This window comes from Pholcus phalangioides, unplaced genomic scaffold (assembly GCF_987345545.1).
Source record: "Pholcus phalangioides strain wild (caught in Gottingen) unplaced genomic scaffold, Ppha-v1.0 ptg000013l_1, whole genome shotgun sequence".
NCBI classification, from domain to species: Eukaryota; Metazoa; Arthropoda; class Arachnida; order Araneae; family Pholcidae; genus Pholcus; species Pholcus phalangioides.
The window spans coordinates 24,143,336-24,165,033 of record NW_028301606.1 but is presented as its reverse complement, the minus strand read 5'-3'; the positions used below and the strand labels follow the sequence as shown (position 1 = coordinate 24,165,033).

General features: G+C 34.8%; 1 protein-coding gene across 1 annotated transcript; it reads right to left on the bottom strand.

Annotated features, from left to right (window-relative positions):
• Nucleotides 1-10,904: 10,904 nt before the first annotated feature.
• On the bottom strand, nt 10,905-11,927 carry LOC149078830 (forkhead box protein B1-like). The gene has a single exon (XM_089240515.1). The coding sequence runs from the start codon at nt 11,925-11,927 to the stop codon at nt 10,905-10,907; it is 1,023 nt and encodes a 340-aa protein (XP_089096641.1).
• Nucleotides 11,928-21,698: the final 9,771 nt, after the last annotated feature.

The following is a 21,698-nucleotide window of genomic DNA, read 5'->3' as shown; positions in this document are numbered from 1 at the left end:
TTCACACAGTGCGTGCCCCCCCCCCCCCAGGACTGGCAAAGTCTACAGCCCGAAAGACCAGGGCAAATCTCTTTTTTTACACTATATAGAGGATTATACTATTATATTTCCGCTGTATGCCTCTTGGGGCGGGACAGCAATATATATGATTGATGATTGATACTATTATATTTATTATACTATTCATATTTTTCACTATAGAGGTTCCCGGGAAAAATCCTGTACTGGGGCCTACCAAAGATCAAAGATGGGGGTGGGGGGACACGAAGGGTATCAAGTGAGAAGAGATTCCAAATTTATAATTTCTGCCAAAATATTTATTGAACTATGGCTACCGCAGTTCTTATTGCTTGCTTTGCTTTTTTGTACGGTGATGTCCCCGATTCATCCTATCCACTTTCATCTTCAGGCGATGAACAATCTACTAATTCGGTTTCATCCGCTTTATTCCCCTCATATGTTGGTATCTTAACCATTGTATATCACAGTAACTTCCAATGTTTTTTGAGTGAAGATCACCCATCATTAGAAGAAGGGCAGCAATGTGCACCAATGTGGTAAGCCCAATATATACTTAAATTATGGCCAAATCTAGTGAATCCTTGAATAGTTGATTCGAATATCGGATATCGGTCAAGACATCAGGAGTATGAAATCCGGTACATTGAGCACTTCGGCACTCTCGGCACTTTGAAGAGCACCGTGGTGCTCGCGAGTTGTCATGAGCATTGAAATGTTTCACTGCATTCTGAAACGAGATTTTTCAGTCGCAGAAATATATAAACTCTTGGAATTCTGACTTCTCCATTCTTTGGCTTGATCGGAAGGAACAGAAAGTAAAAAAAGGATAAAAAGGAGCGTAATAAAAACGAAACTATTTTATCAAACTTAGGATGAAACGTTACTATTTTAATTAAAGGATGAAGAATCAGGAAAAGGGATGAAACGATCCTAGCCCTTAAGTACGGCTACTACATGTTGTTATAGTTAAAATAATCAATTTAATTTTATTACCGTCATATTTTCGGCGAATAATCCGCAGATACAAATACCGCTCCTTTGAGTAAATAGACCATCGCATAGTCCGTAGCGTATAATTCGCATGTGAAAATATGATTCATCAATAATTAGGGCTGGTCTGATTAATCGATTTATCGGGTCTCTTAATCACAGTTAAAAATTTTAGTTGAGTTAATCGACTCAATCAATTCGAATAAAAGTTTCATTAAATGTTTGTGAATCAACTGGATTTGTTCGAAAAATTTTAATAAATAGAATAGATGTCTTACAAATTATGTTCCTATACATAAAAGTTTAGATAAGTGACACTATTTAAAAATATTTGAATCAATATTTTCACATCAAATATTTTGACAAGTCGATTGAATGAAAACTGATGATTTTAGTGTGAAATTGAGTTTGATGCGAGTTTTAAGGAGTATTTTTTTTTATCAGTGAAAAATAACTTATATTAAAAAAAAATTGCCTAAACTTTAGGAAGATTAATTGAGTAGTATTTTCACTCCTCAATGAAATTTCGAGGAGCAAAATTGAATTTTGATTCGTGAATCACGCATCTAGATGCGTATTGGCGAACACTGCATGGAAGTATCATTTTCTCTACACACAAGTAATATTTGGGATGAGGTTCTAGGAAAACAAGCAACACAGTGTGATCGAAAGTAGTTTTGATATCAATGAGTAACCTAAAATAAACGATTTAGAAAAAAGAAATGACAAGAACCAAGTAAAGAGAAATCCCTAGTCTTGCCAAGATACATTCAGTATACTGAATTGCTTCAAGCGGGAAGAACCTTAGTTTCTTGTATTCCTACATTTGTTTAGGACTATATCTGCCGAATAGGTGTGCGAAATTAATAAAAAATATTTTTACAGCATATATTGATATTATATGGTCACAAAACATATTCAATTAATCAGTTTATTAATCGATTAAAAGTTTTTGATTAACAGTTGAATATTTTAATCGATTCCCAGTCCTATCAATAATGAGGTAATAAGGAACGGAAGGGATTATTTTTCATACTTTTGTACAAAAAATGCTGATTTTTATAATAGGAGTTATACGCTATACATCTATAATATTTTTTTACATATTTAGTTTTTACATGTTTGTTTCCATTTAAACCTCTCTGAGAAGAAAGCTGTAGATAAGACGCAGTAGTACATGATCCACACGCATCAAAAAAAATTCCGACGTTCTTTAACGTATAATCCACATATTGTACGAAGGCAAATGCGGTATTTTATTCATCACCCTGTAAAATTTAGTTAATTAATAATATATTAATGAGAGAGTTTAGAGAATTCTAATACATATGCGTAATTTGTTAGTATGAGAAATAAAAAGAGATTTCAATTTAAATAAGTTCTAAATAATTATGTCACGTTGCTGTCTTCAATCAATCACTAAAAACGGAATATTTTACCATCATCACTTCACGGTGGTCAATGAGGGCTATTTTGAACATTAATAAAAGTTTGAACCGACTCCGAATGGCTATTTTGCCCTTAGTTCGAGCCAAGATCTGACAGAAACAGGTGGGTGAGCTAACCACTCGGCTACTGAGTTAAAGTAGCCTACCAACCACAACCGCGGATGTATCACTACAAGAAAATTTCAACCACGGCTGCAGAATGCTCAAAAGAATTTTTATTTTCAACAGTTTTTTCCTGATTGAACTCGTGTAAAAACTCATTATTTACTTAACAATAATTTGCATGTATCAAAAAAAAAATTCTGGCATCAATATGCTTCACATGTTCGCATACATTTATGCAGGCCTGTGCATATGTATCTTTTTTTTTATGATCCACTTTTTAAGTTAATCGGTGATGCTTAATATTCGTCTCAAAGTTAATAAAAAACTTCCCATAAAGAAAAGTGTCAAAGCACTATCATGGACATTTTATCATTTTCTGAAGCTATGTGCATTTTAAGTTAAGTAGCCATTTGAAGTGAAGATGTTTTTCTATTGCTTTAGAAAAAGTGCGATTAGGGAAATAAATTAATTTCAGAAATTTTTTAAGGAAACTATGAGAACAGCTAGTTCATTAGAACGGAGTCTTTGTGTAATAATTGGAAAAAATCGTTACTTGAAACTGGAAATTATGAATGAAATACATCTAAAACTATTCAATTTAATTTTGATTTCGATCATCTTTTTTTATACCTACTCTTTTTTCTAGGGTAAGAACCATTCGTGACATAAAAACAAATCTTCTCAAAAATTTGTATTCAGTTTATACCGGTGTTTTTAATTTTGGGGATCTTTGTCGTCGTCCCCCCCCGCCCCGTGGTCCTGAGATATCGTAAGGGTCCCGCGGACGAAAGTCAAATGGGACAGAGACATAGATAGGTGTGAAAAAAATTCAGATGTGAAGAAATATGAAGCTTTTAATTAAAATAAGGTGGGAAACTCGTGACTGCTTTAAGAAACCACTGAACTACCCATGAAATCAGGGAAATCTTCATATGTGGGCCTATCCAGGCATTTTCGGGAGGGGAGCTTACGCAATGAGATCGGGAAGGCTACTATATTTGAAAGTAAGTACGGTAACATGCAAACTTTCACTTCCAGCTTAGTACTAGGCCTCCGAAAATAATTTTGTCCGGAGGCCGACAGATTTTTCTGAACGCTATCACGGAGGTCCGGAGATTGTCTTTGATTATAAAAATTTTGTTCACTATAAATTTATTCGAAAAATCAATTGATTAAGTACGAAGAGTCTTGCTCCTGGATAAGAGATAGGAAACCCTAAATAAGACAAGGGTCTACGAGAAGAAGATATGATACAGAGTGGATCACATGGGCGAAAAAATATTAAGAAACTTTGGTGTATACCAAGTAAAAAATCAAGATGCATCAAGTAGCGCAGTGCAGAGCTACTAAATATTCGGAATATGATCTACGATTAATCAATTTTTATTGAATCTACACAATTTGTGCAGGTTTGATCAGTAATTTTTCTCTAACAATTAAATTCATCTAGTTTTTACTGGAGTTAAAAACTGGATGAAATACAGTGATTCTGTATTTTATGCATACAGTATAGGCCTCTCTTACTTTCATATCAAGATCTATAAATTTCTCCTAATGAACTAACTAATGGTGTTTGAGAAATGTTTATGAAACAGTCAACTCAACAGCAGTGTGTTTCTCCCGAAAAAAAATTCTCAGAATATGTTTTTGATGTATCGTGCTACATCATAAACTCTAAAATATTAACTATCAATAGTATTCTTTATTTACTTATTCATATTTCTTACCATGTAATCTTGGTATTGATCATTGCAAAAAAGCACCGGATTTTGAATTTATATAACTTACTTCACGGTCAGTCTTCGAAATTTCACTTTCACACGAATATCAACTTGTATATAAGAACTCTGAAGAATGATCTTGCTATTTGCTTTTGTTTTTTACATACCCCAACACATATAAGTTCGAATTGAAAAATGATCCGATATAACTGTATATTGCTTGCATTTTTTTTATACTAAACGGAAAAATTGCTAAAAATTAAAATTTAGTTGATAAGATTGATCTTAGTAATTAAATAACTTCACTAAAAGAAAACAGTGAATATCAAAAAAGCATTTAGTCAAAGAATTCGTATTATTTTCCAACATATGCTAATAAGATTCTTAGATCTGATTGTGTAAGTACATTCTTTTAAAAATTATTGTTCCAAGTCTTCTTTTTCGAGTTCATCGTCTTAATGCAGTCAATATCAAAGGATGTCTTTTTAACCCTCTATAATTCACTCCCATAAAAACGCATTTTAATTAGTTATTTATTTATTTTTTTAAACGGATGTAAATTTGTGCTGTTAGCATATTTTTAACCGAAACTATACATCAACACAGCAATTTAGTTAATTAGATTGGGATTTATTAATCATATAAAATAGTAAATTAAGGGCAAAATATAGGAAAAAATCAAAGTAAAGTTGATAAGATTGATTTCAGTAATTAAATAATTTTAATAAAAATAGCTGCTGTCTTAATCTTGATGTTATTTATAAACAGATAAAGGCTCACTGAGCAAAGTTGAATAGTAGTTGTTTACTTAAATTTTATTAACGATTCCCTAATTTTGGTGCTATTTTATAATTCTCTGAACACGGAAAATTTCAGCAGCTGTTAAAAAAGGAATGAACTCTTTCTAGTAAAAAAAGTATTGCAGTTATGTAGCCATATTTTGTAATGGAAGTACAATAAAAGATTTACTTCCTGAAGTACCAAAAAATTTGAGAAAAAAAAATTTGGTATAATGTTTTTTTGACCATGTACATTCAAATACGCACGGGACCATATGGAGCGTTAACACGAAAAAAAATCCGTTTTTACAAGTTTTTCGATATCTCTTTGAGTGTCGGGACTGACCGGCGATCGTTGCCGGTGAATTTCGGCATTTGTTGGCTCAAATGTTCTGTCTATCATCGAGACTTATATGTTTTATTGCTAGCACCACTGTTTCCAGCGTAGGGTATCAAAAAGTATGCAGGGCTACTACCAGGGCCAGAACTAGAGGGGGGGGGCAACTGCCCCTGGTGGCAAAACTTAGAGGGCGGCAATTTAAGGCGGAAAAAAAAACATCGTTATAAAATTATCGAATTTTAAAGTTTCGGGGGGGTGGGCAAAATACGGTTTGCCCTGGGCCGCAAGAATCCTAGTTACGGCCCTGGCTGCTATTTGGTATACGTTTACACCTATAGAGTACTCAATTTTATTCATCACAAAATTAATGTCTTTCTGATATAGAACATATACAATAGAATCTTTTTCCTCTAGAGTTCTCAAAGTCCTTTTGAACAGAATTTCATAAAATTTGTAATCAATTTTTTTTAATAGCATCAGTGAAAATGAATGACTAACTCATTGTGAGTTTTTTTTTCTTTCTTTAGAAAGTGTTCCATGAATATCAACTACAAAAAAAACTTTGATTAAGAGAATTCTAGCAGCTCTTGCAATAAAGTGTGTATCATGTGTAAAAACTGAAAAGTATCTGCTCTTGATTAGGGTGACCACACATTCCGTATTTGCCGTGACAGTCCCGGTTTTTCATATTTTTCTGACTGCCTGACTTCTTTGCAAAAATGTTCCAGTTTTTCACGTATTTTCAACGAAGCCAACTTGACTTTTATATTCTTTTTTTCAAATCAATTATTAAAATTATCTTCCCAACTCAGAAATAACATTACGATAATTATGATTACAAATAAGAATATTTATTTCACATATTTGTCATGCTTTTTTTTAAATTCACTGCAATTTGAAGTGGTGCTTCATTTTCCTTTATTAGCAACTTTTCTGTGATTTTAGCAAAACTTGGTTTATCAGTGAGAGAGAGAAAGAATAGAAGTTTCTGTTTTAATTTCTAATATGCAATTCCCGTTTCGGAATTTATTTTCATCGACTCTGTGGATGAAAGATTTTACTTATAAAGCTATCTACGAGAGAATTTATAATACAGCACTAACATAGGCTTAATTTTGATTTAAAGTAGAAAAAATAATAATTTTTAAAGAAAAAAAAATCAATGTTGAATTGAAATAGTTTAATTTAAGAAAACAAATTCTGCGAATTGAAATATTTTTAGTTTAAAAAAATGAATATTGAATTGACATAGTTTTGAGGGGGGGGATGCGAAACGTTTTTCTCTTGATTCTTTTTCTATTGATAACTATTTTCTGTGAAAAAAATTATGTTATTGATGTAATCTTTTTAGGGCTGGTCCGATTAATCGATTAATAGAGTCAGTTAGTAGATAAATTGTTAATCGCCGTTGAAAATTTTAGTTGAGTTAATCGACTCGATCAATTCGATTAAAATTTTTATTAAAAGTTTGCGAATTAACCTGATTTGTTTGAAAAAACCGATGTCTTATAAATCATGTTCTATTCACAACATTGTGGATATGTGGCTGTATTAAAAAATATTTGAATGAATATTGCGATCAAATTCGTTTCAACGAAAACTGATGATTTCGATTTCAAATTGAGTTTGATTGCAGTTTCAGAAGACAAGACCTAAATTTATTGTCTACACTATGAACATTAATTTGTCGTATTTTCTTGGAAGCATTGGTTCATCATCTCACAAACAATATTCGAAAGGAGTTTCTAGGAAAACAAGCAATAGTATAACCGAAAGTAGTTTCGAAATCTGTGAATAATAACCAAAAATAGCCGTTTAAAAAAACGACAAGGTCCAAGTGAGAAGAAATTATACAAATTTCAACAATCATTATGTTCAGCATATTAAATTGCTTGAAGCGGGCAGAGCCTTAATTTCTTCACCTATTTCTATATTTGTTTACATATAACGAATAGGTAAGTGAAATGAATAAACTATATTTTTGTAGCATCTTATTAACATTGTATGGTCGCAAAAAATATTCGATTAAAATTCGATTAATCGATTAAAATTTTTTGATTAACCAGTTAAAAATTTTATTCGATTCCCAGCCCTTATAATTTCTTTATAATTTATATATTCTTGCCTTCAGCAATGCGAAGTGAACCTACTTTTAATGAATAATGAAAATATCTTGGATTTCTCTTCACATCCAAGAATATTTAAAGCCAAATCATTATCTTTATTCCAGATTCATTATCTTTTCGAAAAAACTATTAACGTCGACGGCTTGAATTCCTTTTTGGTGTTAATTATCCTTATTGCTCGATTATATGCAGGAGTTTTTTTACTTTATGGTTTAACTTTCAAAATTAGGGTATATAAAAAGTGGTCGGTAGGCATTGATTGTGAGGTTTGAGTTCCCAGAGTGATTCAAACTAATGACACCGGCATTTTAAGAAAAACCACAAAATTCGAAAAAGTATATTCGAAAATATGAAAACCATTTTTAGCATTTACTTGTTTTTCCATTGCTAAAGGAAAGCGTACAAGAATTTTCAAGCTTAATCTTTGTAACACAATATTTTGCACGGACGATTTTGGTAATTATTTGCATCCTCTAGCGAATGAATAACTCAACATAGGCTACTGTATACAACAAAATAAATTTCAACTACAAAACTAAGATTTAGGGTTTTTTTAATAAGCGCTCGCTTTTGTAAGAAATGTGGAAATTCCATCAGCCAAATACAATATACTCAAGTAACGCGCGTATTCATATGCAATAGGGTACAAGGGATTAGTAAATCTACATACACGTGCATTATGATTCACCAATTATTTATTCATCGATCCATTCCAACAACCGCTAAGAAAATGAATCGTCAAGAATTTTCTGATATTTGTGTAGGGGAAAATGTAGGCCTATCATTTTTCCCCCATGGATAAGTTCCTTTTCAGCATAATCGTAATTTTTCACAAACTCATTTTATTTTCGTGAAAAAAGTTTTAGCGTGAATAGTTATCAATGAGGTTTGAAATTATCATTAATGTCGGTTACCTCTTCTTTTTAATATAAACGACAATTTTCTGATAACTTACGCAAACGGCAATTTTTTCACATATTTTGTTGATTGAAAATGTTATAAGAGAACAAATTTGGAGAAATTCTTATATAATCGAAAAATTAATTATATAAGTTTAGAAAAAAATATATATCTTATATATTATTAGTCGTAAGTTAGCTGTAAGTATAAATTAATTAATGTTTCTATTACTATATTAATTGCAATTCAATTTAATTCTAATTTATAGGCTACAATTTTTTATTATCAATTATAGTTATTTTTATGTTATTTTCATTATGATTTTTATTGAATATCTTATTGTCTACTCTTTTCGACGTTAATGATCTCTTTTGACAAAAAAAATTAATTTTTTACCATCTTTGAATGAATTCAAGACTTTTACTTTAATAAGTTAAACTTAATAATACTTTAAATTTTATAGTTGAATTTAGATTTACTTTTTTTTAAATATAATTTTCATATCGTTGATATTATGTACATAATGGTTTTCAAAACGTTGTCCGCGAATCTTCCTTCCTCAGTCCCTACGGGGAGGTTCCCAAGTGGTTGTCTGGGACAATGATTCTTGACCTTTCTTTTGCTCATGACCTGTGCTTTTGACCAGGGGTACTTGACCTTTTGTGTTCTACGGACCCTTTGTGCCAATAAAACGAAGACAACAAATAAAATTAAATCCCTGGAATCCTTCACTGAGTGATATTCAACATAATGCAAAAACAATAAGTTGATTTCTTTCTCACCCTAGATCACGGAACCCTATGAAACCTCTTCAAAGATCCCCAAGGAGTTCTTTCTTTTCTACGTACGAACCACCACTTTCGAACATTTTTTCTTCTGACCCTCTGCGTACACCAGGACTTACATATCAAAAGCGAGACCCTTTCTATTTGATAAATTGATTTCTAAACAGATTTATAATACACAAATTTTTTTTATAAGGGCGGATTTTTGGATTCCTGGCAAAATACCTTTTTCAGAGACACTTTTCCTCACTATATTTCACTCAAATGCTTCACAAGTATTTGTGGCCCCTCTTAATTAACTGACATAGCACCCCCACACACACTTGATTTTCAACCGTGGTACTGTTTTAAAATATCTTAGGATCACAGGGTTGAAAATCAGTGATCCAATGTCGTCCATGAGAGATGTTATACGTGCCAAAATGCGATAGAAATTTTGCAAAATACATTTGTCTATGCATTCTTTTCATAAGCGATTATGCGATTATGACAATATTACAGAGTGTCGTTGGAACTCTGTGATTTATCGAGAATTGGAGCGGGGGGGGGGGGGAGGAGGTTCCCTTGGGGAGTGCTTATAGAAAAATAAAAATAAAAAGTATGAAGGTATTGAAATTTGTCGATAAGTCTTACTTAAAAAAATCGGCATGACCGATAGATATCGATCATTTCCGATGACTATTCATTAATGACAATGTAAATGGAATCATGCAGAACATGACATGCTCTAGCTGCATCCATCATTTATAATGAATTATATACTATTCTACCTTCACAACGCGAAAAATCTTTATAAATGTCTTTGTAATGGAGCTGGCCTACCAAAAAATCGAACAAATAAAGCCATTATCAATGTAATTGATTAATTTACCCCTTTGATTAATTCTGAATGTATTCATACATTGAGGGGAAAGAAAATGTGCAAGAAAATTAAAAAGTCGATTCAGTTAGTGGACTCATTAGTTAAGCAAACTCATTATTCATTATCAGACAATTATAGTGTAGTTTGTAGTTGTTTTTTATTGATTCGAATTTTTGATTATGAATTTGAATGAACACATGTGAGATTTTTCAATTTGATGAATAATGATATCTTTGTGAATTGAGACAGGTATTACGTATTATTTTTAAATTATTCATATTCAGCTTCTTTTTTGTTAACAATAATTAATTCATCGAGAGAAATTCTATTATTTTCTTATTGAGAAAAGATAATTCCTATTAAGTATCAAATTAGTATAAAATGAGGAGCTTTAAAAAATTTATTATTTATTTTTAAATTATCTTCTTCCATAACTGTTAAGAAAATTTTGAATACATAAGTAAACCAAAAATTCTGATCATCGTTGAAAAAACTTTGAATAATCCTGTTGATCATTGTTATTATGTATTAGTATAATTCAGAATATTTCTGATTAAGTCATCTTTTGTGTTGAATTATGCCTAGAGAGCCAGATAAAGCATTGTGGTGGTAATTATAGTAATATTATGGAAAATAATTATGATTTTAGACTTACATTATCCCTAGATTTAAAAAAACTATTATAATTAAATTATGATTTAATACGTAAAGGAATACCTGGTTGAACACGAGATCTCTTCACACGTTATCACGCACAAGCGTTTCTTCTTCTTTAGCATGTATACAATAATGGTATTGCGAGTTTGTCTTGAATTTTTTTTTTTTGTTCACTTGGAGGAATCGTCCGAAACAACGTCGAGAGACTTGGTCGACACGTCGCTCGACACGGAATCGACCCTCGCGGGCGGCGAGCACGTGTTGCACGATAGCGAGGTCGGCATGACGGTTGCACCAAGGAGGCCGTGTTCTGGTAGAGACGGGTAGCCCGGCAAGAAACCGGGCCTGAGCGGTAGAGACGGCAGTGGGAAAGGTACCTGGTTCCTGGTGTGCAGCGGGAAGCTGAAGACGCTCGTGGCCGTCGGGTGGAGCTTGGAGTTGACTGAAGTCGTCCCGAACAGTCCCGGAAAGTCCTGCCCCGACATCACCGGGCTGAACGTCACACCGGTCGACGTGTACGTCGGATGCCAGGAACCCATAGTGAAAGGAGGAAAAGTAGCCAGGGACCTGGACAGCATCGGTTGCGGCAGCATGTGCTGAGCTGCACCCGCCAGCTGCGGGGGTGGGGGAAGGGACCCACTCTTGAGATCGGGACCTATGAGGTTCTCTATGGTGAACGGCTGCTTGTAGGTGGTCGCGGGAGACAGCAAAGTCTCACCCATGGGCTGCAAATGACTAGGAGCGGCCGCCAGAGCGGTCAGCCTCATCTTGGCCTGTTCCTGCACAGCGTTCTGCGTCACAGTCTCTATCTGTTTGAGTTCCGCTAACGCGGCGGCAGTCGCATCTTTCAACTGCTTGGGCAGTTTGAACCTCTTCCGTCGCCTCAGGAAGCTTCCGTTTTCAAACATGTCACCACACGCGGGGTGTAGGGCCCAGTAGCTTCCTTTTCCAGGCCTGTCCGGCCTCCTGGGAATCTTGATGAAACAGTCATTGAAAGACAAGTTATGCCTCAAGCTGTTCTGCCACCTCTGAGTATTCTTGCGGTAGTAAGGAAATCTGTCCATGATGAACTTGTAAATATCACTCAGCGTCAGCATCTTCTCCGAGGAACTCTGTATGGCCATGAAAGTGAGGGAGATGTAAGAGTAAGGCGGCTTCTGGTCGCCGTAAGTGCTGCGACCTGGCCGCGGCATCACTGGGGCCTTAATTCCGGCGGGAAAACCTTTGCCTTCTCATGAATATTATTATCCTCTTCTTTTGCTGCGTCTTTTTTCTTTTCCACAGGTTACGGAGATCGCAACAGCCCGTTACAGTCCAATATGATCGAGGTGAAGCAATTTATTCGCCGCACTATCTTTCCACTGGCTGGAATTGGCGTTATGGCTCTAGCTGCAACGCTCAAGAACAGGGGGGCTCGGTCTGCGTTCACGAAACTATTCTGAGCGATTGCCGTAACAAAACTACGATTGTCATGAGAAGGAACCAAAAATAATAACAATAATAATAAATCGTGACGACGCAGAGAATGCAAACTAATCGCACGACTAAACTGCGTGCTCCAAGTACATAAGAATGTGCTTTTAGGTTGATGTCCGGCACGCGTTGAAAAGCGCCTCCATAGCTTTTCTCCACCTACTTAGAAGTTTTCCGAGGCAAGTTTCCTTGCGGGAAACCGCAGACATCGGCTCCGCCTGCGTGTGACGTCACGGAACTTAAGAAACGCCTCCGAACGGCACGTGACCAATCACCGGGTCGTACCCACCCATCCAGAGTATGCGCGTCTGGAGCTCCGCCCACATGCGTTTTCGACGAATAGAAAAAGATGACGAGTCTGTCAATCATCGGCCTGTGATGTTGCGGATCAGCCTCCGACTTTGAAGTTTTCACACAAGGCGAGAACAAATCGCATACTCTTTATTCGTTACATAGAAGGTGAGTAGATTGTTTTGTGTCATTTTTTTTTCTTTTATATTCTTTTTTTTCTATTATGTTATTATTGCTCGGCCCACTCCAGGAGGCTCTTTTTTCTCATTGGAAAGGCGAGATGTGCTTGTCTAGTTTGGTTTGTATTATTATTGTGCCTATCCTTTTTGTAAGCTGTTGAAACTGGGATGTTGCTTCCATCATCATTTTTTTTTCTTTTCTTTTCTTTCGGCTCTTTGAGAGAGAGAGAGAGAGTGTTGCTTGCTGTGGTGCTGGGATGATTAGTTCCGGTTCGAAGAGGAAAAGGGGGGGGGGGGACTTGATGCTTCTGAAAGCTGTGCAGTTTTTCTTTGACCGGGGTTTACCGCGAGAAATGCACACTTTACAGCTTCAACATGCATTGGAGCATGCAGCTCAGCTCCACATTTTCTACTGGGGTAAAAATAAAAATCCATATTTTAATATTGAATCACTGAAAATGGACGCGCATAAATTTCCGAAAAATGTAAATTTTGAGGTGGTGTGACCAAATCGTTCTTCATTCTTTACTTGGACAAATCTTTTCTTGAGAGATCTCTCTTCGTAAATAGAGAAATCTTTACAATGTAATGTTATTCTCAAGATATCTCGCTACACATCCATCCATATATATATCTATAGGATAGATGTCTGTAAGGAGATATGTGAGGGTGGGATGTGTGTCTGTCTTTCAGGCACATCTATTCGGTCGATCTCGTGGCCCCCCTACAATGCAGTAAACTCTACAGCGGATCTCGTTTATAACGTTTCTAGTTAGAACGTTCTCTCGCTACCCGCTTAGTACAACTTATATTCTTACCTTCGTGGTTCCAACTGTTACAAATATCCTACTCATTGAGATTTCTCGTTCAAAGCGTTTCCCCGCCTATAACGTTTTTTTTGTTTTTTTTCAGGGCAGTTTTTTGAAAACATTATAAGCGAGATTTATTACTGTTTGGAAACTTCTGTGCTTGACGTTTATTAGATATAATTAGTCGGATGTTCCTCCATTTTCGTCTCAAGGTTTGTAGGTTTCTTGAAAATTCGAATTTCCGACTTATAAATAATTCGACTTACGGAACTTGAGTCACGGAGTGTCTTTGCATATCCGAGAAGAAAAATTTAAAATTGAAAACGTTCAGCAACAGAGGCGTTTATACTTCATTACACGAACTGAAAAGTAGGCTGAAAAAGTGTCATTTTTGCCCCCCTTCCCCCCATCATACAAATTAAACTGAATTGATAAGTTTTCCTAATTCCTGTAGTAAATGAATTGCTTAAAAAATAGAATCGCTGTGTCAGTTATAATATCGTAAGATAAGGGCGATTACGGTTTATGGAAGTGAAGAAAAGAAAGAGATTTGGTCTCTTTGGTCGCGCAGAGCACAATTTTTTTTTTCCCCTTTGGTCACTCAAATCACGTAACCGCTTTCGAAAAATTTTGCAAGAAAACTCTTTCTGCATTAAAGGCAAAGGTAGCCTGTCTATTGCAGAGTATTTAATGTTTTGGCTCTCCGATCCCTTCGTGGTTATAATAGAACCTACTGTTCCATGGAACCGGGAAAAACGAAAACAAGGTGTTTCTGTTGCAGCACCATTAAAGAAAAGGGCAACGTTGTCTCTCGATACCGCCGAATGATAGAAAATATCTCGCGGAATATTAGTTGGAAACGTTTTGGCGCTACAACGGGGTTCGACTGTATATAAAATTTGAACCTTAAACTTCCACTCCAGTGGGTCCTTTGCATCGGTTTTTAATACATTTATAATATTAAAAATCAAAAAATTAAATAAAGCAGAACTCCCAGGCAGGGCCGCAACTAGGGTGGGGGGGGGGGCAGGCGCGTCTGGTGCCCCGGGCTCAGGACTAGAGGGGGCGCTAATTTCACTCTTTGACCTCTCTTTCGATATTATGAGGAGGCGCCAAAATGCGTTCTTGCCTCGGCTGACCAAGCATCAAGTTGCGGCCCTGCCTGCCGCCTTCTTGTGGGGGAGGAACATAGTCTTAATTTATTATATGATTATTTTTTCCAATTTCTCCTCATTAGGCTGATGATTTTATTCATAAACTCTACAATATGACAGCCAAATGCTTCGTGGAACATATTTTTCTAGAATTTTATTATTATATTTTTTAAATACCATAGTCCTACTTTCTGGGAATATTTCAAGAACTCTACGGTGATATCCAATAGTTCTAAGACCTACGTGAATTTTCAGTACTTCAAAGACATTAGCGAATTTCTAATAATCCAAGGAAATACGTGAATTTCCAAAATATGAAAATTTTTGTGAATTTTCAATAATTCAAGGACCAACTGAGAGCTTGGTAATAATTCAAGGGCCTACGTGAATTTCTAATACTTCAATCAAAATGCAAATTTTGGTGTTTCTAGTCTGCATCATTCACACAAAAACGTAATATGGCATGTTAAGACCTTGAAAACGTAAGAATACAGCGGAAATGCATATGAAAATTGTTCCGATACGTTTCTTCACCAGTTTCTAGTTTTGCTTTTCTTCTCTCCTTGTGACAAAAAATATTTGGCAATAAATTACTGTAATCCTATTTCCTGCGAAAAACTTGTGAAATTTACATCTGAAAAACATGTATTATACATGCATACTCAGACGAGTTTTCACGCAATTTTCTCTCTCCTGATGAAAGATGTGAAAGTCCACAATAACCTATTTCCCGTGCAGTAGCCTACACGAAAATCACTTTTACCCCAATACATTTAAAGCCAGGGCTGCTGTACACGCCGGTTTATACTTGTAATCTCTTCCCGGCCTGATTTGTAACGCTTCCGCTCCGACACTCCAAGCTGAGAGAGAGAGAGCCCAGAAAGGACATACTATATGTATACCCACAAACTATACACGGGGGCATTGAAGAGAGAGAGTAACTCGATGAATGAGTGGATTCTGACTTTTTATTGAAGGACAGATTTAACAAAAAAATATTAGGTGAAACGCAAAAGAAATGCTTGAGAGGGGGCGCGCGCCCAGGAAAAACCCAGAACAAGCGTTCTTCCGAGCCCCTTGTCGTGTTGACAGCCCTACAATGAGCTTAGAGGGCCTTCCATTGTAATATAACCCCTCAGCATAGCCTACATAAAAGCGCACACACACACACATATATTTATCCCTCCTACCTAACGTTATCATAAGGACCCTCTATACAAATTTCAATTCCATGTCCTAAAGCTTCATTTTGGTGCTTTTTTTCTTCTTCTAAATTCAATGAAACCGCTTGACTAAAAGAAGTCGCAGTATGATATGAATTGTATTGTGTTGTGTATGCGTTCGATACCTCTTCGAATATCGAAGGTTATTTTCGATTGTGAAGTGGCTCATTTCATTTTTTCCCCTCTCTCTCTTTTTCAGAGAGGTGTGTGTATGTGTTGCAAGAAAATCCATTGTAAACATTTGACTTATATGCTTCTGACACCAGACTATTTGAAAACTGTAAAAAAAAAAAAAGAAATATATCGAGAGTTTTTCTTATAGCGTTCTTTTGTACGTGTGTAAAGTGCGTTTGAGTGAGTGAGGAATAATCTTTTTCAAGAGAACTTTTTCCGTCTCTTTTCAAAAGAGAACTTTTTCTTACATTCTGTAAAGTAAACCTCTCGAGAGATTTGGAAAAAAAGATTGTCTCTCAACTTCATTTCTTGTAAGTTGAAGCGACTCTCTCGGACTTTTATGATGCCGATCATATCGTCTTTTATCACCTCCAGTAATCCGATATATATATATATTTCCAATAAAACCTCAATTATCCGATGTGATTGGGACGAATCTACCGTATTTTAACGTGTATAAGGAGCCCCATGATTTTTTCGGGCTTAAGGTATCCGACTACACTTTTCTATGAAATGGTACTGAAGTGAACTTTAATGACGTTTTTTGATAGAAAGTGTCTCAAAATAATGAAAACAGTAATAAGTTTTGGGCAACATATCTATGAAAAAGTCATTTTTATGTCAAATTTTAAGCAATATTCATGTAATGTTCCGAACACGATTGCAAAAAATTCCATGAATGGAATGTTTTGTTGTTTTCACAGTACATTCAGCTGGTAATGGCGCAGATTATGAACCAAGATTGAAAAGATCGTATGATATGGTCGTAAGTTACACTCAAATCTCTTAATGTACGCGTGAATTTTTTGAAATTTCCTTCTACATATCGTTTATAAAACAGCGTAATTCAACAAACAGACGTGACAGACTTTAGATTTCGGTTTATAACCTTAACAATATGTAGAAGAATATCGTACTAAAATTTCGTAATGATACAATGAATATATTTTTGTAAATCATGTTTCAAACTCAAGTAAAATGTCAAAAATAGTATTCTTCGTTTAACGCGTTTAAAGTTTATATTCACGGATTACTTGTATGTAAAAAGGGAACGTAACTTCGGTTCTGAATATTATACGAACAAAACAAGTCCAGTTTTGGAATTACAAAGAACAGGACTTTCATAAAAAATAAAAGAATAAAAATCAATATTGTCTTTCAAAATGACGTTTTCAACGAAGTCGGACACTTTTTAGAAAGTTTAGAAATAAAGTTTCCGAAGATATTTTTTACTTTAAGAAACTAAAAAAGAAAAAGATATTTTTTATTCACGTCATAAAAGCGATTAAATTCCTCATCACTCTCATCTGATTATGATATATTACTATCACAATCAGCTTAATCAACTGTTTCATTATCATCATCTGAGTCACTCTGATCGTAGAAGAATTGAGTAATTTGTTAATACAAGTGTTTTTAGTGACATCATCACTGATAAATCACTGCTGCTCCAATCAAATAGGCCTACATAATTCCTCAGAAGCATCATTCAAATCTCAGAAATATTTTTGTGGCTTATTTTCACTTGCGAAGTCTATTTACTTTTTAGATATCTTCATTTTCATCTTTAAGAGAATTTTCTACTTTTTAAGGTGACCAATGTCGGTAAAAAAAAAAGAGTCCTGCATAATCTATGTTCTCTGCAATAGGCCTACTGTTTTCAACTACTACGATAATTCTTATTCATTATGATGTATACTATAATGAGACTTCGAGCAGTTCTTAACCATTATTTCCCAATAGATGTAACGCAGAAAATTGGGTTTCCCACGATATTCCTAGGAATTCCGCGTGAAAAAGTAACCCTACCGAACAGCAGGCGGGGATAGCTCTAGTTGAAATTATTTGGGTGAAAGTCATTAGTTCCCTAACTACAGTAGATATACATGTTGGAGATCCTGGATATTATTTTAATGTCTCTACTGAGCAGAGGTCTTTAACCTTTTTCCTAGTCACGAGTAATGCCTTTACCCATCACCAAAAGAAGAGCACCCTTACGGCAAGTGTAACATACGAATGCATGGGGAACCAGGATGATTTCAGTCTGAATGCAATTTGCATTCGATTGGATTTTGATTTTATTGGAGCAGGGCCAATTAGTTCGAACTGCACCAAATGCAAATTGTACAAGGTATCTAATTGAAACGTTGATCAAGTGCTCGCGAGTACCGATTGAGACACGAGCATCGAGCACTCTCTGGGTGATTCAGGAAACACCATGGTGCTCAAGAGCAACGGGTTGAAGATGCCTACTTTAGAGCATTGATATTTCAATAAGAATAGACCTATAGTATTTCTTTAACACCGAGCACTTTCATTGGTCCTACCGTGCCGCGAGATGTTCATTTGGAATTAATTCTTTTATTTGTCCCATTTCATATAGCTAGACTATTTCGTAATCGCGTGTGGATTATAATTGCTGTAAGGCCTATGTATTAGAGACGAGCGTGAGTTGCAATTTTCTTAAAACTTGCCGATAACATCCAAGAATCAATTGCACCGAACAAGATGCTCATTGTCAGTTTAGAGTTTGGGAAAAAGTAATAGAATAACAACGCAAAAGATTGGAAAACATTTTTGTTTTAAATTTATATTTAATATTGATTCTATAATTATATTAAAAACTGAATATATTTCTCTCCATTTGTATTCTTATTGAAACAATATAAGTTGAATCAGAGAATTTTATATCAATATGATTCAGTTTCTTCACCGATTCTTTCCAACAAACCCATTTATTCTGTAAATTAGAGCAATAGTTCTCAATCTTTCATAGTTAAAATACCTCCTACAATTGCGTAGGAGGCTTGCATATCGATAGAAGTGCTTGACAGGAATGCGTACTCCACAAACTGCTCTTTTTTTTTTCAAATGTGTGTTTTTGTTTTGAACTTATTTAAATACTATATACTTTACTTGTTTTTCGCCAATACCGATTATTTTTTAAGTATATCTAAATGGCTCGTCAAGTAGGTCTACTTCCAGGAGTACCATTACCACAGGTTGGAAACCACTGAGTTAGAGCATATAAATAACCTCCAATGCGTGATTTTCTTCATTCATCGATGATAAATTCCATAGTAAAAACTATAAATAAGTTCACATTGAATTGCAAATTGTTTCAGAAATAGGCCAATATGTTTTCATGTCTACACATTTGCGACATATTACCATATTGATCAATAGGGCATGTTGGAAAATTTTTTCAACGGACTTACTTTGATTCAAAAAAAATTCTACCTTTTGTTTGTTCACGACTCCGCTTTCTGGCATTTACAAGCATATCTCTGTATGCAGTCTGGATAACACAAACTTCTCACGGTTTCTCTTGAAATTAACTCTCACACGCAATATTTTTCTTTACTATAGTACTACTTTATCAGTTCCTTTTCTTTATAATATTTTGCAAGGAAAAACAAAAAGTTTCCATTTATTAGGCCTAGAGATAAATGAAGACATCGGAGTTTTTGAAGTTCTTCAAAAACCCTCGCCAAGCCTTTGCTTTAGAACCCAACCAGTCTTGATTTCTTAATCAGGAATCTTTAAACGCGTTACGTGCAAATAAAATTGTTACTACACTCATGGTACGTAGTGTTTACAAAGAAAAAAATATGCGTTTCCTATCAAAAAAGTAGTAAAGTGTATTCTCAACCAATGACACGAATTCAAAGAGACGTTAACATCATTTTTACACTACATAAATACAAAAGTGTGCCCTCTCGCGACCTTCGAGATCAACACCCGCACCAGATTGATTGCTACCATTGCTTCCTCTCAAGAATAGCAATACCACAGACAAAAAAAAAATACTAAAAAGGAATTCTATCGCGTTCTCACGAAGATGGATATGTCCACTAACCGTAACCAACAATTGAAAAATCACAAATACCTACCATATATATATACACACACACACACTATAGATAGAAAAGAAAGAGGTGCCTTCGACTAACGACCAACGCGAATAATAATAATGAAATGAAAAAAAAAATTTAACGACCAGAGAGAGGTCCACGTTCAGTCGCCCAAAACCACCGACCCAACAATAGTCTCCGGGCACAATGTCTTATTCCTAAAGCTATAAAAATACAAGAAAGAGAGATGCCAACATTCCCCGTATCCTCATAAACGACTAGTCGCATTCATTCCAATGGTATGTTGATGGTCGTTACTCCGGAACAACCTCTGAACAGTGATTTTCTTTGCCACGGACAAAATGAAGATCTCACAGAGAGGGTAGAATTACTTCATCACTAATCGAATTCCATAATCCTCTCTTCCTTTAATCCCACGAAATTCCTCTGGTATTTACCATGGATTTCTCACGGAAATTCATGTGCGAAATTCAAATGGGAATTCGACAAAAAATAATAATTACCACGGAAGGTGGTCGGTTATTAAGAAGAGTAAACGCGTGACTTGATTCCATTTAAAATAATAATAATAATTCATAGAATAATTGAAAATTATTTTCACACACACACACACATACTATTGTGAAGAATGTGTATTATTGGTGTGCGTGTGAGAAAACATCGAACTGCTTGGATCTAGAAGGCGAGAAACAATAAGATCTTTTCTTCTTGGGTTGCTGCTCATAAGAAAATTAATGATGATTGTAATAAAAATTGATAATAGGCCGACAAATCGATTCTCTCTCTCTCTCTCTCTCTATAACCATTAAATCAGTTTTCCATGTTGTACATAATGAATCACCATTTATTCATTTATACACGAGAGAGAATCCAGGGCATTTCGAAATAAGAAAGAGCTCGTAATGTTGTGATTGTGGGAATGAGGATTCGGGATCCTTGGCGTTTTGATCGACGATAAGATTGTTGAAATAATCTAATGAATTGTTATTAAATTGTTTTTTCGAGTTTCATAAAAGAGAGGCGTGTTAACGTCAGTTTCTTTCATGGTTAAGACGGTGTGTTACCATGAAAATAAATGCTAGAAACGGCTACTCTTAATGGTTTTGTGAATTTATTTTCGTATGAGAATATGCCGGAGGGGGTTATAGATCGAGGCTAATTTGTGAGGCGTAGTATATGGATGACGTTAATGATTTCATTTCGAAGTTATAAGCAGGATTTTTTTTTTTTCAAAAATGTGTGTGAAATTACGTGAAATATTCTACATTGTTCGCATGAAAAGAATTACAAGGAGGTTGGCCCTTCAACCTTCTGTTCGGAAGGTTTCAAATCCCGGTAGAGATCCCGAATTTGGCATTGAAAATGTTGGTTCTATTCTGATTAGCCTTCACGACGCGAAATGACCAAGGCTCGGGATGAGCAATGAATTATCAGCAGGAAAATCATATTTTAATGGTAAAAAATCATGAAGATGATCTTATTAAATTCAATAAATATTTTCGATTTTTTTTTTTTTTCGTTGAACAGATTTTTCATTAATATATTTTTTTAAAGGAATTTTACTTTTAAAAAAATGAGATAAAATTTGTAAAATATTGCAGTTTTTTTTTAAATTTATGAAATAAATCAGTTATATTGTATAGGATATGAATCATTATAAATTAGGAATTAAGAATAATTATTAAAAATTCAGAACAGTTGTGAAGAATTCAGAATAATTATTAAGAACCAAAGTTAAAAATTAATTAATAATAAAAAGTGCTGTAATTGAAGAATTAAAAATGAA

Excerpts from the sequence above, each read along its gene's own strand:
- LOC149078830 (XM_089240515.1), bottom strand. The coding sequence starts at position 11,927 with ATGCCGCGGCCAGGTCGCAGCACTTACGGCGACCAGAAGCCGCCTTAC.